Raw genomic sequence first — 20196 nt, forward strand, 5'->3', positions numbered from 1 at the left:
CCTGCAAGTTATTTATCTGAACTAATATGTGCAAGGAGGGAGATGCTAATGCCACTGTGCACACTGGTGGTGCTTGTCTGACTAACAAGTGATGTAATTCACTGCATTTCTTGTATGTCTTCTCTTCTCGTATGCCAGCACCAGCCTGCTTTATTCTAATTGTAACAACATACACAGCTAGATGTGCTTTTCTTGCTCATTTTATACTTTGAGTTTTGCATGCCTTTCTGCACAAAATTTCCTTTCTTGTGGCATTTATTCTCAATTACATCCACATGTTGGACATTGCTAGCTGAATAAAAACTGTGGCAACTATAGGGTTTCCCAGAATAAAAAAACCTAGAATTTGTCAAGAAATGGTATTCCCCTGGCTTGTGGTCCTTTTTAAAATTGCAAGACAACTCTCTAGGCCTGTGTGACTGACAGACAAGATTCCCTTTACAGCTTCTCTTGTTGTACACTCTATTAAATAGAACTTCCCTGGATATTATGACTGTACTATGCTGAAACCATTTGCAGTAAGATTTCAAAGCTACTTTTTAATACCACTTTGATGAAGGAAACTCTTAAGGTATCAGAACCTATTGTTAGACACAAGGCCACTTTTTGTCTTGCCTACTTTTGAGTAATATGCTTTATTTGTAGGTTCCACTAACAGCTTTTCCACAACATTTCATTTCTTTGGTGTTGCCTTTCTGTTTTGTTCATCCATTTCAGGATTCCTTTTATTAGCTTTTAGTAAGAGCTGATGATCACCACATATTTCAAAACACCAGAACCACAGCAATGTTCAATTCAGTGATCTGTTCTCACTTCATCTATACATCACCCTAATTCTTAACCTTGTATATATATATTACTTCATTGACTCAGTTTTCAAGGCCAAACCGTTAAAATACAAACATTCAACATAATGCTATTCTTTTTGATATCAGCTTGATTTCAGTGTGCTGAGACCACCAGCTCCCAGAGTAAACATTACTGTTATTTTATTCCCCAGAACCCTGCATATTTATACAGATATTTGCTGATTGCCTTTTTTGAGACTGTAAGATCTTTGGAACAAGAACTGCATCACTGAAGTTTGTCCCAGAAAAAACAGGATTAGGTGCTACAATAACACTAATATTTCCTAGTAATTTCTGTCATGGGATTTTCATATGCATACAAGTTTCTGGGATTTTTGACGTGCACTCCTCTTATAAATTAAACTTTAAATGAAAAGGTAAAAACAAGGCTGGGGAAAACTAATAGACTAAACACAGAGGAGTTTGACCACCCTGAGCCAAGACTTAAAAATCAACCTGAGTCACAGTATTCAAAACAGTCATAGCAATAATCTCAAAATCAGGAACACTGCTTTCATATTAAAATTTTGAATTATTTTTCCAATATTACTTTAAAAAAAAATGTAATTCAGTTTTAATTTTAAAAGGTGCCTAAAATTTTTTTGAAGTGTAATATGTGTTCTTCTAGAATATTTCAAAATTATGCTTTACAACTAGTGATTTCTGTTTTGACTAACTCAGTTTACCAACAAAAATGTCTTGATAAAAAATTCCTAAACCAGCTCAAGTAAGAAGTTATTTTTCAAAACATGCTTTTGTCTTCCTGACAGCATCCTCATATTACATATCCTCCAAGTGGTAGTAGGAATTCTTAAAATTAACAGAAGGTGTATGCGGAGGAGGTGGGAAGTTTGGAAAGAGTGCTCCAAATGCCAGATCTATCATCTGCATTATTAATATGTCAGATCTGGTGCATATGAAGATGCATTTCTGCGCAACAAATACCCCTCATGATATATGATTCCCGAGGTCATGCTGAAAATGTGATGAGGTTTCCAGTTAAGACTGAAGGAATGTCCTGAGTAAGGAGCAAAACAGGATCCTGAACTGCAACAGCCCCATGCAGGGGAGGGAAGCACCTATTTACTACATTTTTAATGAGTTGCAGTGTGAAGTTAAAAATAAAAGCAGCAAGGAGAAGAGTGCATCTTTAATGAAGAGACAACTAATGTGTCAGCTCAGGAAGCTCCAAGGTAAGGCAAGCTCTAGAAGACAGGGCTGTCTCTCTTGGCTTCTCCCTAAATATGTCCACTCAGGCCCTGCATAATGGCTGAGTTGGAGCCTGGGCCTCCATGAGGAAGATATGTCAAATCTTGAAAAGCTAGGAAAAGAGACTGATGTCAGACATAAGTGCAAAGTATTTTTCTTTTGCAACTTTTTTCCTAAGTTTTATAATCACAGAAATATTGCATGATTGGAAGGTGACCCCCAAAATTGTTGCAGGTGAGCAAAACAAAACCCTAATAAATATGGATATTTAGCATCCATTTCCCAGCAGATTGCACAGCTTAGCTTGGGGATTGGCAGCGGTGTATCAGGGCCGAGAGGGAAAGCCTCAGTTAATGCAAGAATATGCCTCCAGCAGCAGACAGAAGGTGGAACATATTGTGTATGTTTCATCAACCACGTATTGTGACTATCTCCTCGGCTCTCCTTTTTTGATCTGCACCTTAGGATCTTGTGATCATGTAAGTGTGAGAAAACTCTTGTATTGCCATCATCCCTAGAGCCAGTCAATAGCTTTCATTGTTAGTTGCTCAGACTAATGCCCAGGAAGGGTTGAAGGAGGTGGTGGCAGTTGAGGAAATTTTAACACCACAGTGAAACAGAAATGTATCTCACCTAACACCTTCCGTGTCACTGCCTTTCCTCTGCAGGCCCTTCCGCTTCCATCTGATGCCATGTAACTGGGCCCTTGCCATACCACTATTACCAGAGTGAAAGGTTGGTGGGAACGATTTAATCTGATCTACCCAAAAAAGTCCTTCATGCCCAGGTATTTTTCCTGTCTGCCATGAGGTAAAAAAACCCAGGATACCAAAGGCAGAACTTATCAATCACTTCATTAGGAACATCAGCATACTCCAAAATGCCTGTTAATTATCATAAAACCATCCCATGCGAAAACACACTCCTCTACCTCACCTACTCAGAGAACTCTCATCCTGGCATCTCTTGCAACTTGCCCTTCAGCTTTGTTTACATCCTCTTAGATTTACATTCCTTCTTTAGCCCATGCAAAGCAAGAGATATTCCTGGCATCCGTATGTGCATTGCCATGGTTACCTAGTTCATCTGCAGCAAAATGGGTTGGTCCATGACCTGACACTGCAGTTCCAGGAACACACTCCTCCCTTGTCCACCACTTCTCAACCTCTCCGGCTGCAGCTGTTCTTTTGGAAAATCTCAATGCAATCAACAAGTAGGGTACCCAACACAAACTCTCCCAAAGTCTTTAGTGCATTTTTTTCCCTATACAGTGTCTCCAAGTATGTTTTTTGGCAGGCCCAGTCCTCGAAAAATTCCAAACAGTTTTTCCAGCAAGCCGTCATCAATGGTACACCTGCAGATTTGACCTGCTGCATTTTATTTGAGGGCGCAGTCTTGACTTGAAAATTTGAACATGGAAATTTTGTCTCAAAAGCATGCTTACGAGAACACTTGTGACCACACAACAACCTTAGTCTGTCAGGGAAGAACAAAGGTTTGGGGCATAACAATAAGGACCAAGAAGTCTTAAACAAGGGTCTCAGCTGGATGGGGGGACAAACAGTTCCCTCGCAGAAAAGCAGTTCAAGTTTCTTTGGTGTCACAAATTTTACAGTACAAATTGAATTAACTGTGATCTACTGAGATATTAGCAAGCCAGACATCCTAAATAAGTGCTCAATATCAAATGAGGTATAAACAACAAAATATTGATAAAATATAATGAAAAGAAATTTCAATCCAGCAGAAGGCATATGCATCTCCTCAACTGGCTCAAATTTTCAAAGAAACAAAGCTTATTAACTTTGTTTTTTAAGCAACATCACTCTCACAGGTTTTTTTCTCCAAGCAGTATTTATAACAAAATAGATATGTAAACTGTTATGAAGAATCCCTGCTCATACCATACATCTATTCCCATAATTAATGTTTCTAATATTCATACCAAATTTGACCTATTTAAACAAACTTAAAGCAATGATGTAATATCTAGAAATGGTACACTAAATATGTGTACCACACAATGTCAAGGCAAACACAGATGTATCTTATGGTGATTCTGAAAACACAAATACCAATGAATCTCTTTGAGGAAACCAAAAGCTGGTAAAATTCAAAATGGCTTTGTAGTCATATAGTTACGTAACATAAAGTGAAGTTCTCCAGACTTGATTCAGCATGGCTGAAACAGTGTGGGTAATTTGTCAGCATCTCACCAACAAAAACAGCCCCAGGTCAAATGAAAAATCAACACAAGAACAACGAGTCGTACACCTACCTTTTCCATTTATTGTTAATGCTGATGCAATTGTGGCTGTTACTGGCACTGGCAATTGTGGCACTAATGGATGTATCCTTGGTCGGCTCCCCATTCTAGCACGCTCTGCACCAGGTCCTAATAAAGCTCCCACAGGTTTTTCTGCTGCTACTTCTGGTGCTACAGAGTCATCTTGATCCTGCTCTATATGGTCCATTTTATCTGGGCTTTCATTCTGGAAGCCATCAACTGTTGTCCGGCTCTTAATTGGACTTTTGGGCACTAGGATTTTAATACCTGATTTTGCAAGGTCCATGTTTTTACGTCCAGAAAGTGATGGTGAATTGTTTTTCCGGAATTTCTGTGTGGTAGAAAAAAATTGATTATTTTTTGACTCGTGTTCTTTACTCATGACTAAAGATTTAGAAGATGTCTTTGAAAAAGAACTATTGGTAGATCTAGAAATTTGTTTTCTGGCATTATTTGGAGAGGTCCTGTTTGTCCTGGTCAATGTGCTTTCTTTCTGCTTTTCATTGTGGCGTCTGTTAAATTCATGTATATATTCCTCACAATTAACAAGGTGCTGTTCTGGCTCCCAGGTGTCATCTTCGCTGTCGTATCCTTTCCATCGCACCAAATACTCTGTTTTTCCTTTCTTGTTTTTCCTCTTGTCAACAATTCTCTCTACCTGTTAAAAAGGAAAAATAAGCATTAGACATGGGCAGATATGCAACTCAAGAGAGCAACTTGCATGGAAATAACCTGTTAAGTGTAGACAGATTTTAAAGTATTCTTGTAGTTTTGTAATTCTGTACTGTAACTCTATAGTATTACAGTCTTTCTCTGCTGACTGGAAATCCCCCTCTTTAAACTTCACATTGTTACTTTTATCTCAAAAACATGTTATAGAATACCAAAATTTTTCTTCACTAAGTATTTTGCATGCACAAGAATCTGAATATGACATACTAAAATTGACAATCAGCACCGGCCTCAGCGAAGCTCTTGCACCAACTTCAATGTGGACAGGATTTCCCTCTCTCAATATAGAGGCCATGTTTAAATATGCTGTATAAATACTGTGTGTTTACCTTACCAACTTATCAATTTGATATTGTTTGAATAATTTGCTTGCTTAGCATAAGGCATATGTGAGAATCTCTTATTTACAGTGAGCTAACCTTTAGCTACTAGGGACAATATGGAACAGCTTAGGAACTGGGGCAAATTCAGACAATTTTTTATAAAGGCTTCTTGTGAAAACTGAGAATTTGTTTTTGCCAGAGCCTTTGATACACATACTTAAACAAATTACCATGCCTCACTTATCTGCAAAGAGGGATGATATTTATGTCACAAGTATTAAGCATGCATATGCTACAACTGCATGTGGGACCCATAGGCTGGAGGAATTCAGGCACTGGGGTAAAGCAGACAGGGCAGACAGCAGCAGCTGCAGGGAGAGAGGCTCATGCCTCAGACCAAAACTTATGCCAATCATGCTAATCCTGTGGAAAGGGAATTCTTTCACAGGAAAAGAGATATAAGTGCAAGGCTAGTCTTAGGATTTCCCCTTTTTATTTCATTTTTCCTACCCAGACTGATTCTTCTGGTAAATCCTCCATCCCACTTCATTTCAGTTATGGGACTGATACAGCTGCCTTACTCATCTCTCTCTTCTTTTTGGTATTAAAAAGGAAAAAAAAAAAAAAGCAGGGGTTTGGGACTATTATTTATTAATTTAACTCCCAGCCCTTCATGAACAAAGACCATGCATAGAAGCCAAGAACACACCTACCTAGAAGAATCTCTGAAGAAAGAGTGATATTTACTGGAGTGGCAACCAAATGGAATGTCTACAGAACAGCTTAGAAGGATGGGAGGAAAATACAAGTACGTATGGTGCACATATAAATGGTGTATATATATGGTATATGATTCATTACCAAATCACATGACTGCTGACAACAGATTCTCTTAAGAGTGCATCTCAATTTAACACGTGGCATGCTATCATAATGTACTCCCTGGTTTTCAACAGTAAGGTTAAATGATTACTATTATTATAATCTCAACAGCAATATAAGGACATACCCTACAACTGCATGTGATATCCTGCAGGTGTTGTACTATGCTGTTCTGTCACCTGTTGCTGAGCTCTGTCTGCATAGGTCTTAAAAAAAGGCAACAAAATCAACAACAAAAATAAAAACAAAATACAACCAATCTCCACCTTTGCCTTGTTAGTCAGTTCAATGCATTCTACAGAGAGACATGCAGTATAAACTGTCCAAATTTTATTTAAATCCTAAAATACATTTAAATACATTAAAACTATTTTTATTCCGATTATTTAACTTCCTAGTATTACTGGGCTTAAAAAAACATGCAGCTAGAAAAATGAAACTTGTTTTTCCATGGAACTATTTAAAGACATCTTAAAAGAAAATGCAACTCCAAGAGTCGAAAAAAGTCACTGTAGAGAAACATGCCTTCAATTTTTTTTAGTAGAGACTGACTAAAAAGGCCTTCAAATATTAAGTCAGAAATGTTAAATTTAAAACTAGGCACAAAACTCATGAATCAAACTACCTATCTTGTCAAAAAAGCAGTTACTTCTAGTCTTGCTTATATTCTCTGACTCTCTTGACCTTCTAAAATAGATTTTAAAAGCACCATTCTCAGAGAAAGATCTCTACTACTAGCAAGCTATTTTTATTCTCTAGTAAGAAATCTCTGTAATGACCAGCACCAATTACTGGGCACAAAATTCTACCACTGTCTTTCAATACTGAAAGGCCACCCATTAAGGACATGCCCTTTTCAAGTAAAAAGCCATCCCTCTCATCCAAAAAACCAGACACCTTGCAGAGATAACAGATGAACTCTAGAACAGGAGACACAAAAATCCATTCTTAACCCAATGATTTATGGAGCAAGCAGAATTGCATAAAGAAAACAGTTATATTTAGCTGTATTGTCCAAGCCTGCAACAAAGCCTACTTTCACATCACTCTTTTTGATTTAAAGGAATTTTTTCCTAACCCTTTAATTTTTCTTGAATACATTTTTTATTTACAACACAAAATTTATAGCAATTAACCTGTGATACACAATTTATCATGCAGCTTCAGAGCTTTAGTGAGGAACTTCTTTTTTTGGATTGACTCCATTTGGCTAGTCTGACTCCCCTAGAAGCACTTGAAGAACTGCGGAGGAATATTCTGCCTCAATACTTTTGCTGATGATAACAGCTACATAACTGTTTCTCATCCAGAACTGGGAGCAAGACTACATCCTTTGCCATAATCACACTAGAAATGGTGACTAGTACTTTGTGACAACTACCATTTCTACAGTACCCCATGCCTGGTGCCATGGGGTAGTACTTATTTTTAGAGATTAAAAGGTTCTGTACTGCAGGATTTGCCATTAATGGTTAGTTTTCGAGTGTTGTAGAAGAATCACAACAAAATAGAAAATAACATAAAAAATATATATAACAGGTGTGAGGAAAGTTATCAGGCAAACTACCTAGGAGGCAGAAAAATAACATTTTGCAGTTTATTTTAGCATGCTATGTTATCACTTTCCCCACCTGGGGGATACTGATCAATGACACTCAAAAACTCAGCTAGCAGAAGAACTGACAGGAAAACAATGAGCTGCTCAGAGGTATAATCCAACAATGAAATGCACAAATTATAATCCCACCTACCACAACTATACCTGAGATTTCCCATCTGTAAAATGGTCAATTTCCCTTCCTTCCTTGAATGTGGTAAAATTGGTTCATGCTTGCTCTCCCTCCCTGAGGATTTTAATTGCTTTTATTAGCAAATTATACACAACTTACACTCAAAAAAATCCCCAACAAACAAACAAATAAACAAACAAGAACAGTATATGGTTTCAGGCTGAAGTTCTGTCTGGCTACAGCTGCACCAGGTGAAAATGGCAACACTGCAACTCCTCCTCCCTGTCCTGTGCTCAGAGACAACAGCTCCTCCCCACCTGTCAGCACTTCTTCTGTAATTATTCCCTAATGTAGTTCTGTCAAAGTGACCTGGTTTAGATATTAAGAATACCTGAGTTAATGTAGGCATCCTGAAATAACTGGTTTGGAGAGCAGCCACATATGCGGTATTTTCTGACACATTTAAGAGGACTGCAACTTACAGCAGAGGACAACAAACACATATGGGCTGGACTGGTCCAGTAACCTCATTGTCAGGAAAAGGACATTTATTCTTAATCCCTGATGAAAGATCTTTAGTTCATGTCAATAAAAGTAAGCATAAAATTCAGAAGAACATTCTCAATCTAAAGAACTATAATTTGGGCACATTTGTAAACTCAATATAAGGCATACTCTCTGTCATTGTATATGTATATATATTAAAAAGATCACACTTTAGTTTAACAGAATATTTGAAGCAATAAAATTAAAGGTACAGCTGTTGGGGGGTGGGAAGGCAACAAAAAACAGAAGGACCAAAATAAACACATGTGGGCATGTACATGTTCAATGACTATTGCCTTTTTTATAATAAATCCATTGTGCATTCGCATCATATTCCTTTCTGTCCTCACATTCATGTCAGGCTAAATTAATTTAAAGTTTACAGAACAGAATCTATTTGACTTCATACTCTATCTGTTGTCTGTAAAATATAGGAGAAGGCCTTGTTCTGTTAGCTGAAGGCTATGTTTACATTACTGTTTTGGTTCAGAGCACTAGTACAATTTGGGAGCAAATCCTTCTCTCCTCTGCACTATTCCTGTTTATTGTGGGATGGTTTTGTTCACAGACCAATTTTGGTATACAGCATGTGGATTCTTTATGGAGAAATATAAACTGGAAATGGAAATGTACCAATGCAATGGTGTTATCTGTCATGCTTCAACCCCTAAGGGGGCACACGGATCCAAGCAAGTAACACCTCTGAACAGTTTCAATACATGTAGTGGCATTGATATTTGATCCTGAGAGGCTCCACTAAATCTAGTCCAAAATAAAAGTGCTGCGCAGCAGAATATGTAGAGGTGGGGGTCACAGCACCAACTGCTTCACTCTACTGATTTTCTCCACTTGAGCCAAATTACTACTGCAGATATTGCCCAAGTCAGACAGAAAGCTAGAATAAATGCAACTCTTACATGTCACACATGTATGCACTACAAGTGAAGAGTCACCCTTCCTTAAATTGGAAACTGTTTCACACACAATGGGACCTAAACGATCCCCCATAAGCAATCAGCAACATTTACAAGTGATTGTATCTTCCATTTATTAAAACCCTGCAGAAGTCAACGCTAAACAGTATTCAAATACTTTCTATTGTAAATAAAATAAATGCATTTGACATTAAAAAATCAACTGATAAATAGCAGCATACAACACAAAAACCATTAAGTGCCACATTTTGCTTAAAGTAGTTTTGGGAAAACAGTTATTCAAAGAGAGATTTGATGAGGATCCCAAAACACACCTGAAGGTCTGTAAAATGTGCACTAAAATCTTAAATGTAGACATTTTATAGAAAATATATAATTTCCCATAGGATGACTTAAGGCCAGGTCAGAGAGTTGCTCACTGCAGTTAGCACCAGCAGGGAAATTTTAAAACCAGCTTAACACATACACATAGAATATCAAAATCTGTATCAAAAAGAATATCAAAACCCAATATTGTATGGTTTAGGTTTAAATAGCATAATTAAAAAACGACACTAGGATACCATATAAACCCGAGTTCATCTTCACTGTACAAAGCTCCACGTTGCTCCGTTCATGCAAGCCTGGAAGTGCACACATCAGCCTGCCGCCACATGCTCCCGGAGCTGACTGATTTGATTAGCAGAACAGACTGATTGGATTAACAGTCGATGAATTGCTGTAAACTGAGCTGCTGCATCCTTACGGCATGACTGACCAGAGTGTCTGTACAGTACAGGACTGGCCATGGTGAGGGCTGTATTACAAATACATTGTTCTGGAAGCCAGAGCTGTACAAAATAAATGTGGATCCGATGTGGGAAGATTATTGCCTTTCCGTCAAATTAGCTACAGCAGATGATACAGCTTTTGAGTTACTTTTGTGACAGCTCTGGGATGAAGGATGATACCTGATCTGGGACAAGGCCTGCCAATATAGAGCTCCACTGTCTTCACGCAATTGGGACCAGCAGGATGAGTTCATACAGGATCATCACTTTGCAATTCACAGTCACTCCCAACCTCCTTTGGAGGAAGCAGTGTGTGCAGTGAGGTTGGAACACATTCATGTCTATGAGCAGGAGTCCCACAAGGGGCTAATACACTTCCTGTGGTCCTTCATGCTAGCAGTACAATAAAGAGAACTGCATAGCTCAACACTCCTTTCAAAAATTAAACAGCCGTGCTAAAACAAATATTAAGATTTCTCTTTTTCCCAAGCTCTATTTCAATCAAAGGCTGTCCATTCCTTTAGGATTCCTGGACACAAGTCATGCAAGAGCTAACATTGTGGCTATCCGCAACATTCAATTAGTATAGTGTAGTGCCCTGCGGATTATAATTCACATTTTAATTCACCCTCTATATAAATTTCTAATCAAGTTGCCTATAAAATCACAATTGTCCCAGTCAAGCTCACTATTTATCATCAACTTTTACATCCTTTCATGGTCTTAGCGAAGACAATAGACAAAAGAGTTTAATTACTGCATTCTCATCAATGCCAGTGATTCCAGGGAATCACAGCTATGGTGCATGCCATGCCTGGTTGCACAGCTGCCTCCTGAAAAAGCATTTCAGAAAGTTTTATACCTGGTACCTACATTAAACAAACTAATCACTGTATGTGCAACTCCTTTATGATGTATTAAAAAACGTAGATCACAAGCAGAAAGCAGATATTTGTAAGAAGCCTTTTTCATACAGGACATCAGGGAAATGGGTGTGGAGGGAGGACCTGTGACAAAGTGACTTTGCTTTAGAGAATTAACTCCCTGGATAAACAGCGTGCCTGAGATTTACCTCCTCACAAGTCACCACTGATGATTGATGCTAAACTGTCAGTATCACAGATTTTTCCAGATATAATTTACAGAGAAATCATTACAACAGTTGCAATGCAAGTTAGAGGCTACTGCAGAATTTATCAACTGCTTTACCCATTATAGTCACCTAGCTATTGCAAGAATAGTTAGAAAATCTTAATCTCATTTTATCAACTCCCTGTTTGCAACAGCTCTTTTCTATTTTGCACAAAAGCAGAATGAAAATCCATTCAAAGATGTTAATACCTGTACAAACTTAATATAAACAAACACCTGCAACAATGGATTCTTACCAAACATGCACTGTTTTCCTCCTTTTGAAATAAGAACAAGTAGCATCAAATAGGCTTATCATCTTAAACAGAAAAGGTCCTAATCAGGAAAAACTGTTAAAACCCACTAGCACTGGATTTAGGAAACATATTTTTGTCAGTCAAAGCTATTACATAAGTATTACTGTGTTATTAAGTTATTAAAAATTTTATCATTATTAGTTACTAGAAGATTTCAGCATCATCCACGTATAGAACGCCAAAGGAAATTCTTCCCATCTTCAATTCCATTGTAAAAGCTACATGTCAGGAGGCAAATTCTGGATATTTTTTTCCCAGAGGTAAATATCCTGTCTGCACTTGCCAAATTCTCTTGCTTATATGTCTCCACTGCAGTCACAAAAAGTGAAGGTCCAAAACTTGGTGCTACCGATGTTTTGCTAAATTAAAAAATACAGAAAACCGAAATGTATGCTTATTATTGGCAACTCTGGCAACGTGAAAGGAAAAACTCACCCAAAGATCCCCATATTTTGGGTGTGATAATTTGGGAAAATGTAGAAATAATCCGAAGCCACCTCACAGCTTCAACAGCTTGACAACTATTTACTTAAAGGATAAGGCCAACAGAAATATTGTCACTTTGTCCTTCAGCTAGAATAATACAGAGTAGCAGATAAAGAATTTGTCAATATTAAGCATCAGGACTACAGACTTGCTTTCAAAGCGGGAGAAACTGGACCTTCAACAGTGCTCAAGTACAAATGACTGATAAAGATTCAAAATATTTTATCTAAAACGAGTGTCTTAAGCAGAGAGTAGGTCCCAGCAAAACTGCATTCTAAGCATTAGAGAACACTTTGTTACAGCTAAGCAAACTTCAGAAACGGGAATTGTAACAAGAAAGAGGAGCAGAAAAAAGAAAATTATAGGACAGTTGAAGAGTGAACTTGGTATGCTGTAGTCATTTTATCAAATTTCACTTAATTCTACAACAATTTCATCTACCGACATCAAACAAGGCTTTTTAGCAGCCTACTGCTTGCAGAAGCAGCAGTGACATTTACTGTAGATATTGTAGTGCTATTGCAGATCAGATCTACTGTAGACCTGACCAAACCTCAGAAAGAAGGGACACAGACCTCAGCTCTTAGAATCTTATTCAGTAGCAGCCTCTTTTTCTTTTTTCCTCTTAGAGGTTCTGGGATGCTACTTCTAAATATAGCAGCAAAAGCTTTCTCGGGAATGATCCCATCCAAGAATGCACAACACAGAGCCTCCTACCTGGCTCCTCTCACCCTTGCATCGAAAGTTTATTTTAATAACAAATAAAGCTCCTGGATACACGACCATGACTGAATCTTTGTTTTCAAATACAAAGGCACTAAGCAATTCTAGATCATAGTTATGAACAACATTATTTGCTGGCTTCTTCTGTATTCCTTACCTCAATGCCAACATGTCCCAGAGGAATGTGTGTCCCTGGTCACTCTGCCTGCAATATGACTTCTCTCAACACTTGATCTAGAAAAGCTGGTGATATGAAAACATCCCCTAATTAATCAACCTCAATGCTTGCATAGCTGCCTCTTAGTTCTGACATTCTGTTTCTTTAAAAGATTTATTAGTAGATGAACTATTTTTTCCAGATAGAAAAAGGTACTTCTCTGGTTTGGGTCTCAAGTCCCTCCATCTCTCCATCTTTAGTCTGAACCTGAACTCATTTCTTACTTAATATCACTGCAGCTTCCATGACTATACTCTCCCATTTGTTTTTGTAACCAGGCTGTGGAGTACAAATAAAGCTGTGTGATTGCTGGTAACTCTGCTTGGCAAAGATTCTTTCAACTTTCAAGGTTTTAAAGTTTGTTTGTAAAAACAGGTTCTACAACGTTCGTCCAGTGTGTACCTTCCTAACAACAAAAAAAAAGGACTCAGAGTACACACAGTAAGTTCATGATCTTCACACATAATTAGCTTTTTACTAGGCCTGCACATTGCACATGAGCAGTACAAGTTTTCCAATAAGGTGTGTATTCAAATTACTTTCTTGTTTCACCAGTATTTGTAGCTTTCAGCTTTATCCTTCAAACATGTCAAACAGAAATAAAACTAGCCTACACTGAACCACTGGTTTTAACACACATATACCTCCTGCTAGTGTAATTTGCATGAAGATACATTCCCAATAATTACCATTTTCCTGAAATGCATCTAATGCTTACGTACATTTTAACATCAGATCACTAATTACTCAACCTAACACATTACACTGATATTAAAACTCCTGAATCAAAGGGACTGATGACTAAGATTGGTTTTTGTTGTCTTTTGAAAATATGCACTGTCTTAAGCTCTGTTACTTACTGATCCTATCCACCATCAGTTCAAATATGCATACTAAAAGTAACAGACACTAGGTATTAATCTGATTACTCTGATGTTGGTTAATAAAACATCTCCCATTTCAAAATCCCTCATGCTTTTGCAAGGAGAACAAAGCAGAAAAAGCAGTGTTTTAGGCTTGGAAAATGGCAGCTTCATTAACAGCAGCTTTTGTTGAGGTAATTAAACTCATCTTTCAATAATTCAGATTTTTTTAAAAAAAAAGCTGGATAGCAGCAGCTTCTCTATCACATGGTTAACATGAATTTCTGAAGCAATATACATATAAAAACCTTCTCCATAAGCATCTTCTATTTCCTGTAATCTGGAATGAAGTAGGATAAGGAAAAACACATGCAGTTTCCAAAACTGGGTAATAAAATATTTTAAAAGGTGATTTTTTTACTCAAACCACTTCTTCTTGAACATTATTTTTCTCCAGAAAGCATCACCTCAACAGTGGCTGTAGCATGAAGTAGCCATTGAACTCTTGATAAAACACTTAAAAATTGTGCTTTAAGGTCACAGCACAGATATTAAAGCTACCTGAACTATTTGTTGTTCAGGTTGTTAAAGAGCAGATTTGGCCACTGCTCTTTAAAGTCTGTGAATAGTCAGAGCCTTTTCCTAAAAAAGGACAACTGAAATCTCCACTTAGGCAGAAATGACATAGCACTACAACTTGCTGAAGTCCTTCCTCAAGAGCAAAGGAACCACGAGTTACCTTCTACAAGCACAAATGTCCTTCTCTGTCTGCATTCCAGTCTTTCCCTCTGCACAGATGTCATATAAAATAATCTGCCAACTTTCTATTATAACTACAAAAATACTGTAAATAAATTATCACACACTTTTTGAAGAGGAAGAACATATTTTTCTGTATTTTCCACCAGATATGGATATTATATTGGCTTTTGCTGTATCCTTACCCACCTGCTGGACTTACTTCTTTTGCTCTTTGGAAAACAATAAAATCATCGCTCATGCTATCTCCTTCACTTTCAGTTGCTTTTTATTCCTTTCCCTCTGTCCCTGTGTGAATCTGATGTTGCTATTTGCAGTGCTTTTCCTAATCACACATTACAGTTTGCTCTCCAAAATATGCCTTGAGGATTATTTTCCTCATAACTCTACACTGTAATGGTGTATTAAACACTTACTCATTTCTCTAGATTCAACACTGAAGTCATTTGTAAAATACTCTGCAAAATAACACTTTTTATTTTAAAAAAAATTAAAAATCAGTATGCTCACTTCAATCTATGCAGCTTTTTGTGGTTCAGCAACTGTTCACAAACAGGTTTCATTATATAGAAAATATTTCAATTTAGACCCAAACTTTTCTTTTTGCCTTAGTTGCTTCACTGATAAATCTCAGGTTATTTCTACAGTGTAGAGAATAAACGACTGTCTCAGACAAATTCACTAATGTATGTGCATAGAAAATCAAGACTTAAGCACGTAATGCACTGGCATCTATCCTCCTCTCCACTTTTCGTATCTAAACTCAGTTTAAATACGCCCTGTAATCATGAACACTTTTTTACTTAAGAGCTGGTTTTTATATATAACACCTTAGCCTTACTGCTCTTTCTCCATCAAAAAAACCCTGATATCCAAAGTAATATCACAAAAAGAACATGAAATTTACATAACTTTATCCTCATATTGCAATATAAGCATTATTTACAGTTGCCTGCACAGAAAAACAGTCATCACAGGCCAGTATGACCAGCAGGGAGCTACCCTTCAGAAACAGCTACTGCCTCACAAAGCCTCTTTCCTACAGAAGTAATGCCAGTCAGTTTCTTTGCACAAAGAAGTCCTCAAATTCAGGGTTTGCTCAGCCAAGGTCTAACATGTTGGTCTTCCAAGCTTCTAACCTTGGTAATCCCTACCTCCATAAAATAGAAATAATTTATTTAGAAGCAAGTTTCCAAATTCCAAGAATATGGCATCATAGTTATTTTATCATAACCCAGTTACAGTAACACTGAAATATAAAATAATGTTTTGCTTTCTTTAAAATTTGGCTGGAAGGACAGGTGAGAGTTCCATTTTTTCTGTACATTTGTCTTTATGCTTAGCATTATTATTGCATAATTACAGTGTATCCAAAGAATTTATCCTGCAAATACCTTGTCAAGTGTCCATCTGTTTAGAGAAACAGTCACATTTTAAAAACATTTGGAATTCAGAATCTTCATTAAAACAGATACTTTCCCTTTTATCAGGTGCTGCTAATTAATCTAGTCAGTTGTCAATGCCCAGTACCATCTGTAAATTCAAAATAGCTAGAGATTAACCTGAATGTATTTTAAAGCATTACTTTAAAAAATATGTTTGTATGTAAGAAGTCTTCTGTGATAACTTTGAATAGCATTTTTAATACTTTAGCACCATAGTATACTCAGTACAGGATTTCATTTTATCTCTATAGTTACTAAAAATTAAACTAAATCAGTTCATATTGTTACTGTTACAGCAGTGTTACAGAGAACAGAACTTAATCTTTAAAAGAAATGCACAAATTTAGATGCAATCCAAAGCACTAACGTATGTGTAAAGATATTTCCTGTAAACTGTGTTCAGACTACTGTACTTTATCATGTAGCTCATGAGCATCTTCCACACCTTGCTACTTGAGTAACCCAAAAATTCAGCTTTTTACTTGCTATTTTTATAATTACTAGTCAGTCACCAAGATACAGATATGTGGACAGACCGTGCAGTGGATAAAGAATTGGCAGGATGGCCGCATGCAAAGAGTTGCAGTCAATGGTTTGATGTTCACATGAAGATCAGTGACAAGTGGGGTCCCTGAGGGGTCACTCCTGGGGCCAATGCTGTTCAGTATCTTTGTCAGTGACATGGACAGTGGATCAAGGGCACCCTCAGCAGGTTCACTGACGACACCAAGCTGTGTGCTGCAGTCGACAGGATGGAGGGAAGGGACGGCATCCAGAGGGACTGGACAGGCTGGAGAGGTGGGACTGTGCAAACCTCATGAGGTTCAACAAAGCCAAGTGCAAGGTCCTACACACGGGTCAGGACAATCCCAGGCACACCCAAAGGCTGGGCAGAGAAGTTTTGAGAACAGACCTGAGGAGAAGGACTTGGTGATGGGTGGCTGACAAAAAACTGAACATGAATCAGCAGTGTGCACTCACAGCCCAGAAAGCCAATGGAACCCTGGGCTGCATCCAAAGAGACTGGCTAAAGTGATTCTCCCACTCTACTCTGCTCCCATGAGACCCCGCCTGGAACACTGTGTACAGTTCTGGGGCCCTCAGCAGAAGGAGATGGAACCGTTGGAGCAAGTTCAGAGAGGACTGGAGCACCTCTCCTATGAGGACAGGGTGAGAAGTTTACAATAGAATCATAGAATATCCTCAGCTGGAAGAGTCATCAACTCCAGCTCCTGGCCCTGCACAGCACCAACCCCAAGACTCACGCCACGTGCCTGAGAACATTGTCAGTGCACTTCTTGAACTCTGTCAGGCTTGGGGCTGTGACCACTTCCTTGGGGAGCCTGTTCTTGCCCAACCATCCTCTGGGTGAAAAAACTTTTTGTAATATCCAAACTAAACCTCCTCTGAGAAAACTCCAGGCCATTCCCACAAGTCCTGTCACTGGGCACCACGGAGACAAGATCAGTGTCTGCCCCTTTTGTTCCCCTTGTAAGGAAGCTATAGATGAGATCTCCCGTCAGTCTCCTCTTCTCCAGGCTAAACAGACCAAGTGGCCTCAGCCACTCTTCATACGGCTTTCCTTCTAGAACCTTTAAAATCTTGATTGAGGAGAGTCCAGCCTGGAGAGGAGAAGCTTGCATGGAGATCTCGTAGCAACCTTCCACTATCTCCAGAGGCCCTACAGGGAAGCCCGAGAGGGACTCTTCATCAGGAACTGTAGTGATAGGACAAGGAGTAATGGGTACAAACTGAAAGAACTGAAATTTAGGTTAGATATACAGAAGAAATTCTTTACTGTGAGGGTGGTGAGGCAATGAAACAGGTTGCCCAGAGAAGTTGTGGATGCCTCATCCCTGAAAGTGTTCATGATCAGGCTGGATAGGGCTTTGAGCAGCCTGTTCTAGTGCAAGGAAGGAAGAAACCCTCACGACAGAGGGGTTGGAACTAGATGATCTTTAAGGTTCCTTTGAAAGAAAATCATTCTGTGATTCTACATATATCACTGATAAATTCAGATTTTCATTTTAAAGTTATGCTTTTCATAATATTGAGTGATATTAGTCATGCCGTCAATGGGAAATAGATTTTTTTTTAACTGAAATAAAACAGTCAAGTGTTAAAGTTAAAATCCTTTAATAACTCTTTCAACTTTTTCCTTTAAAAAAGTGGTTTTCACTTAATTTTTCTTTCTTTTAAGACATGGTAGTAATGTATGAACATAATTTCTGGAAGAACGTATGATTTATTTAGGGTTTTTCCCTTGAACAGACAAGGTCTGAAAAAACCCCACCTTCCTAGTTTTCATTATTATAATCCATGACAACAAACATCTTTGTTTCATATTCTGTTGAATCTGGAACAACTTGGCTCTGTTACTGGGAAGAACATAGCTGATTCCTTCCTTTTCCAAAAAGTAGCAATGTTACAAATTAAACTGGTGAATGAATCTCCCTAAACTTAAATACATCCAAATTGTTTTGGCTTTCAGCTGGTTTATTGTGTAATCATGCCCTTATGTGATGCAAGTGAGACTGAGCAGAGAAAAAGGAAGTGGAGATCCAGACATGATAAATTTTTCTGGAATAATAAAAACGTGGAATTATGGTGAAAACTGATGCAGTTCCATAGCAGCATGGTTTACATGGGTTTGTCATGAGCACAAAAGAAATTCAACCCCAGGTGCCTTAACCTAAAAAAAAACCCCAGAGGTGAGGAAGTTCCCTGAAGGAATGCATAATTTTGGAGATCTCTTTAAAGACTGAATACTGAGTTTATATACATGAAGTATCAAATATAATTAAAAGCATAATGAAGAATTCTTAAAGACTAATTAATTGCATTTTTAAAATACCAGGAAGTGTATGAATTAAAACCTTCCAATTTATTGCCTGCACATTTGTCTTTTACTCCTTGTTTTTAAAATGTCTTCAATTACATGAGGATATCAGAGTTTTGAAAAGTCAGTCACCTTCAAAAGCTTTTCTACCCAAAGTCTTTGTTTGTTTTATGACATGAATCTTTTCACACTAATCAAGTGCAATGTGGTGTCAAAACAAAGGATTAGGACTTTATTTCTTCTTTTATGTATTCCTTACCTTGACTACTGCATGTTTAAAGAACCCTTGCTTTCTAACAACTAAAGCAGAGAATAAGTAAAAATGAAACCATTCCAATCCAGAAAACAAATAAACAAAAATTTGCAAGGAGCTTACATTAGTTTTTGCCATAAACACAATAAGGGTTAAGTAAAAGGTTTTATTTTTGGTCTATAGACACAATGTCATTTTAACATGCCATCTCACATTTAAAAATAATTATTCAAGGGCCAAATTGGAATCTTCATTCAGAGTTCTGTTTCACAAAGAAAAACAATGCATCACTGCTTCCAAACTAGAAAAGCATTTAACACGAGCTTTTTAAAAATTTCAAATCCAGATGCCAATTTCTCAAAGACATTATTCTTCTGACAGTTCCATATGTCTGTGACATCTCACAGAAGGGAGGAAAAAGGGAAGTGAAACAGACAACTCTTTCATTCTAAAGAATGAAGTTACTGATGGATGTGAAATTTCATTTCGGTTTCCACTATACATAAACACCCAGTGTCACTTTGAAAAAGAAATCTGGGGGGAAATGGTTTATTTCCTCAAAAGGATTCTGTATGCATTGGTGTGCATGTGCCTTAGAGACATCCTGCTACCAGCACCTGAACTTATAGTGGGCTGCTTTTTTTCCTACACACTAGTCTATGACAGGATATGAAAGAGAGACACTGTCGGAGACCAATGACTGCTAAAGCACATTTATTTTGCCCTTTTTTTTTTTTTAGCTTAACATTACGAGAGCAACAGCCCTTTTGCTGAGTAATGTGTGTATTAGAAGCAGTCTAAGCTTTCTTCTGCTGCCAGCCGTAAAGTTACTACTTTAATCTGCCTCCTTACACCCAAAATCACTGCTGCATAAGTTATGCTGGTTCTCTCTTGCACCTTT

The 20196-nt window shown here is 37.8% G+C and overlaps 1 protein-coding gene across 4 annotated transcripts in view; it reads right to left on the minus strand.

The window, feature by feature from the left end:
* CDYL (chromodomain Y like) overlaps positions 1-20196 on the minus strand; it is a 106304-nt gene that overhangs the window by 54523 nt on the left and 31585 nt on the right. For 3 of the 4 annotated variants that reach the window (XR_004241555.1, XM_032116348.1, XM_032116338.1), the window contains exon 2: positions 4336-5002. Coding sequence is in view for 3 of the 4 variants with exons in the window: in XM_032116348.1 (XP_031972239.1) it covers positions 4336-5002 (667 nt within the window). In the remaining variant the exon portion in view is untranslated. Of the gene's footprint in view, positions 1-4335; positions 5003-6408; positions 6488-20196 lie in introns of all 4 variants that reach the window. The other variant, XM_032116361.1, reaches the window with a different exon arrangement.

This window comes from Corvus moneduloides, chromosome 1 (genome assembly GCF_009650955.1).
Source record: "Corvus moneduloides isolate bCorMon1 chromosome 1, bCorMon1.pri, whole genome shotgun sequence".
Classification (NCBI taxonomy): Eukaryota; Metazoa; Chordata; class Aves; order Passeriformes; family Corvidae; genus Corvus; species Corvus moneduloides.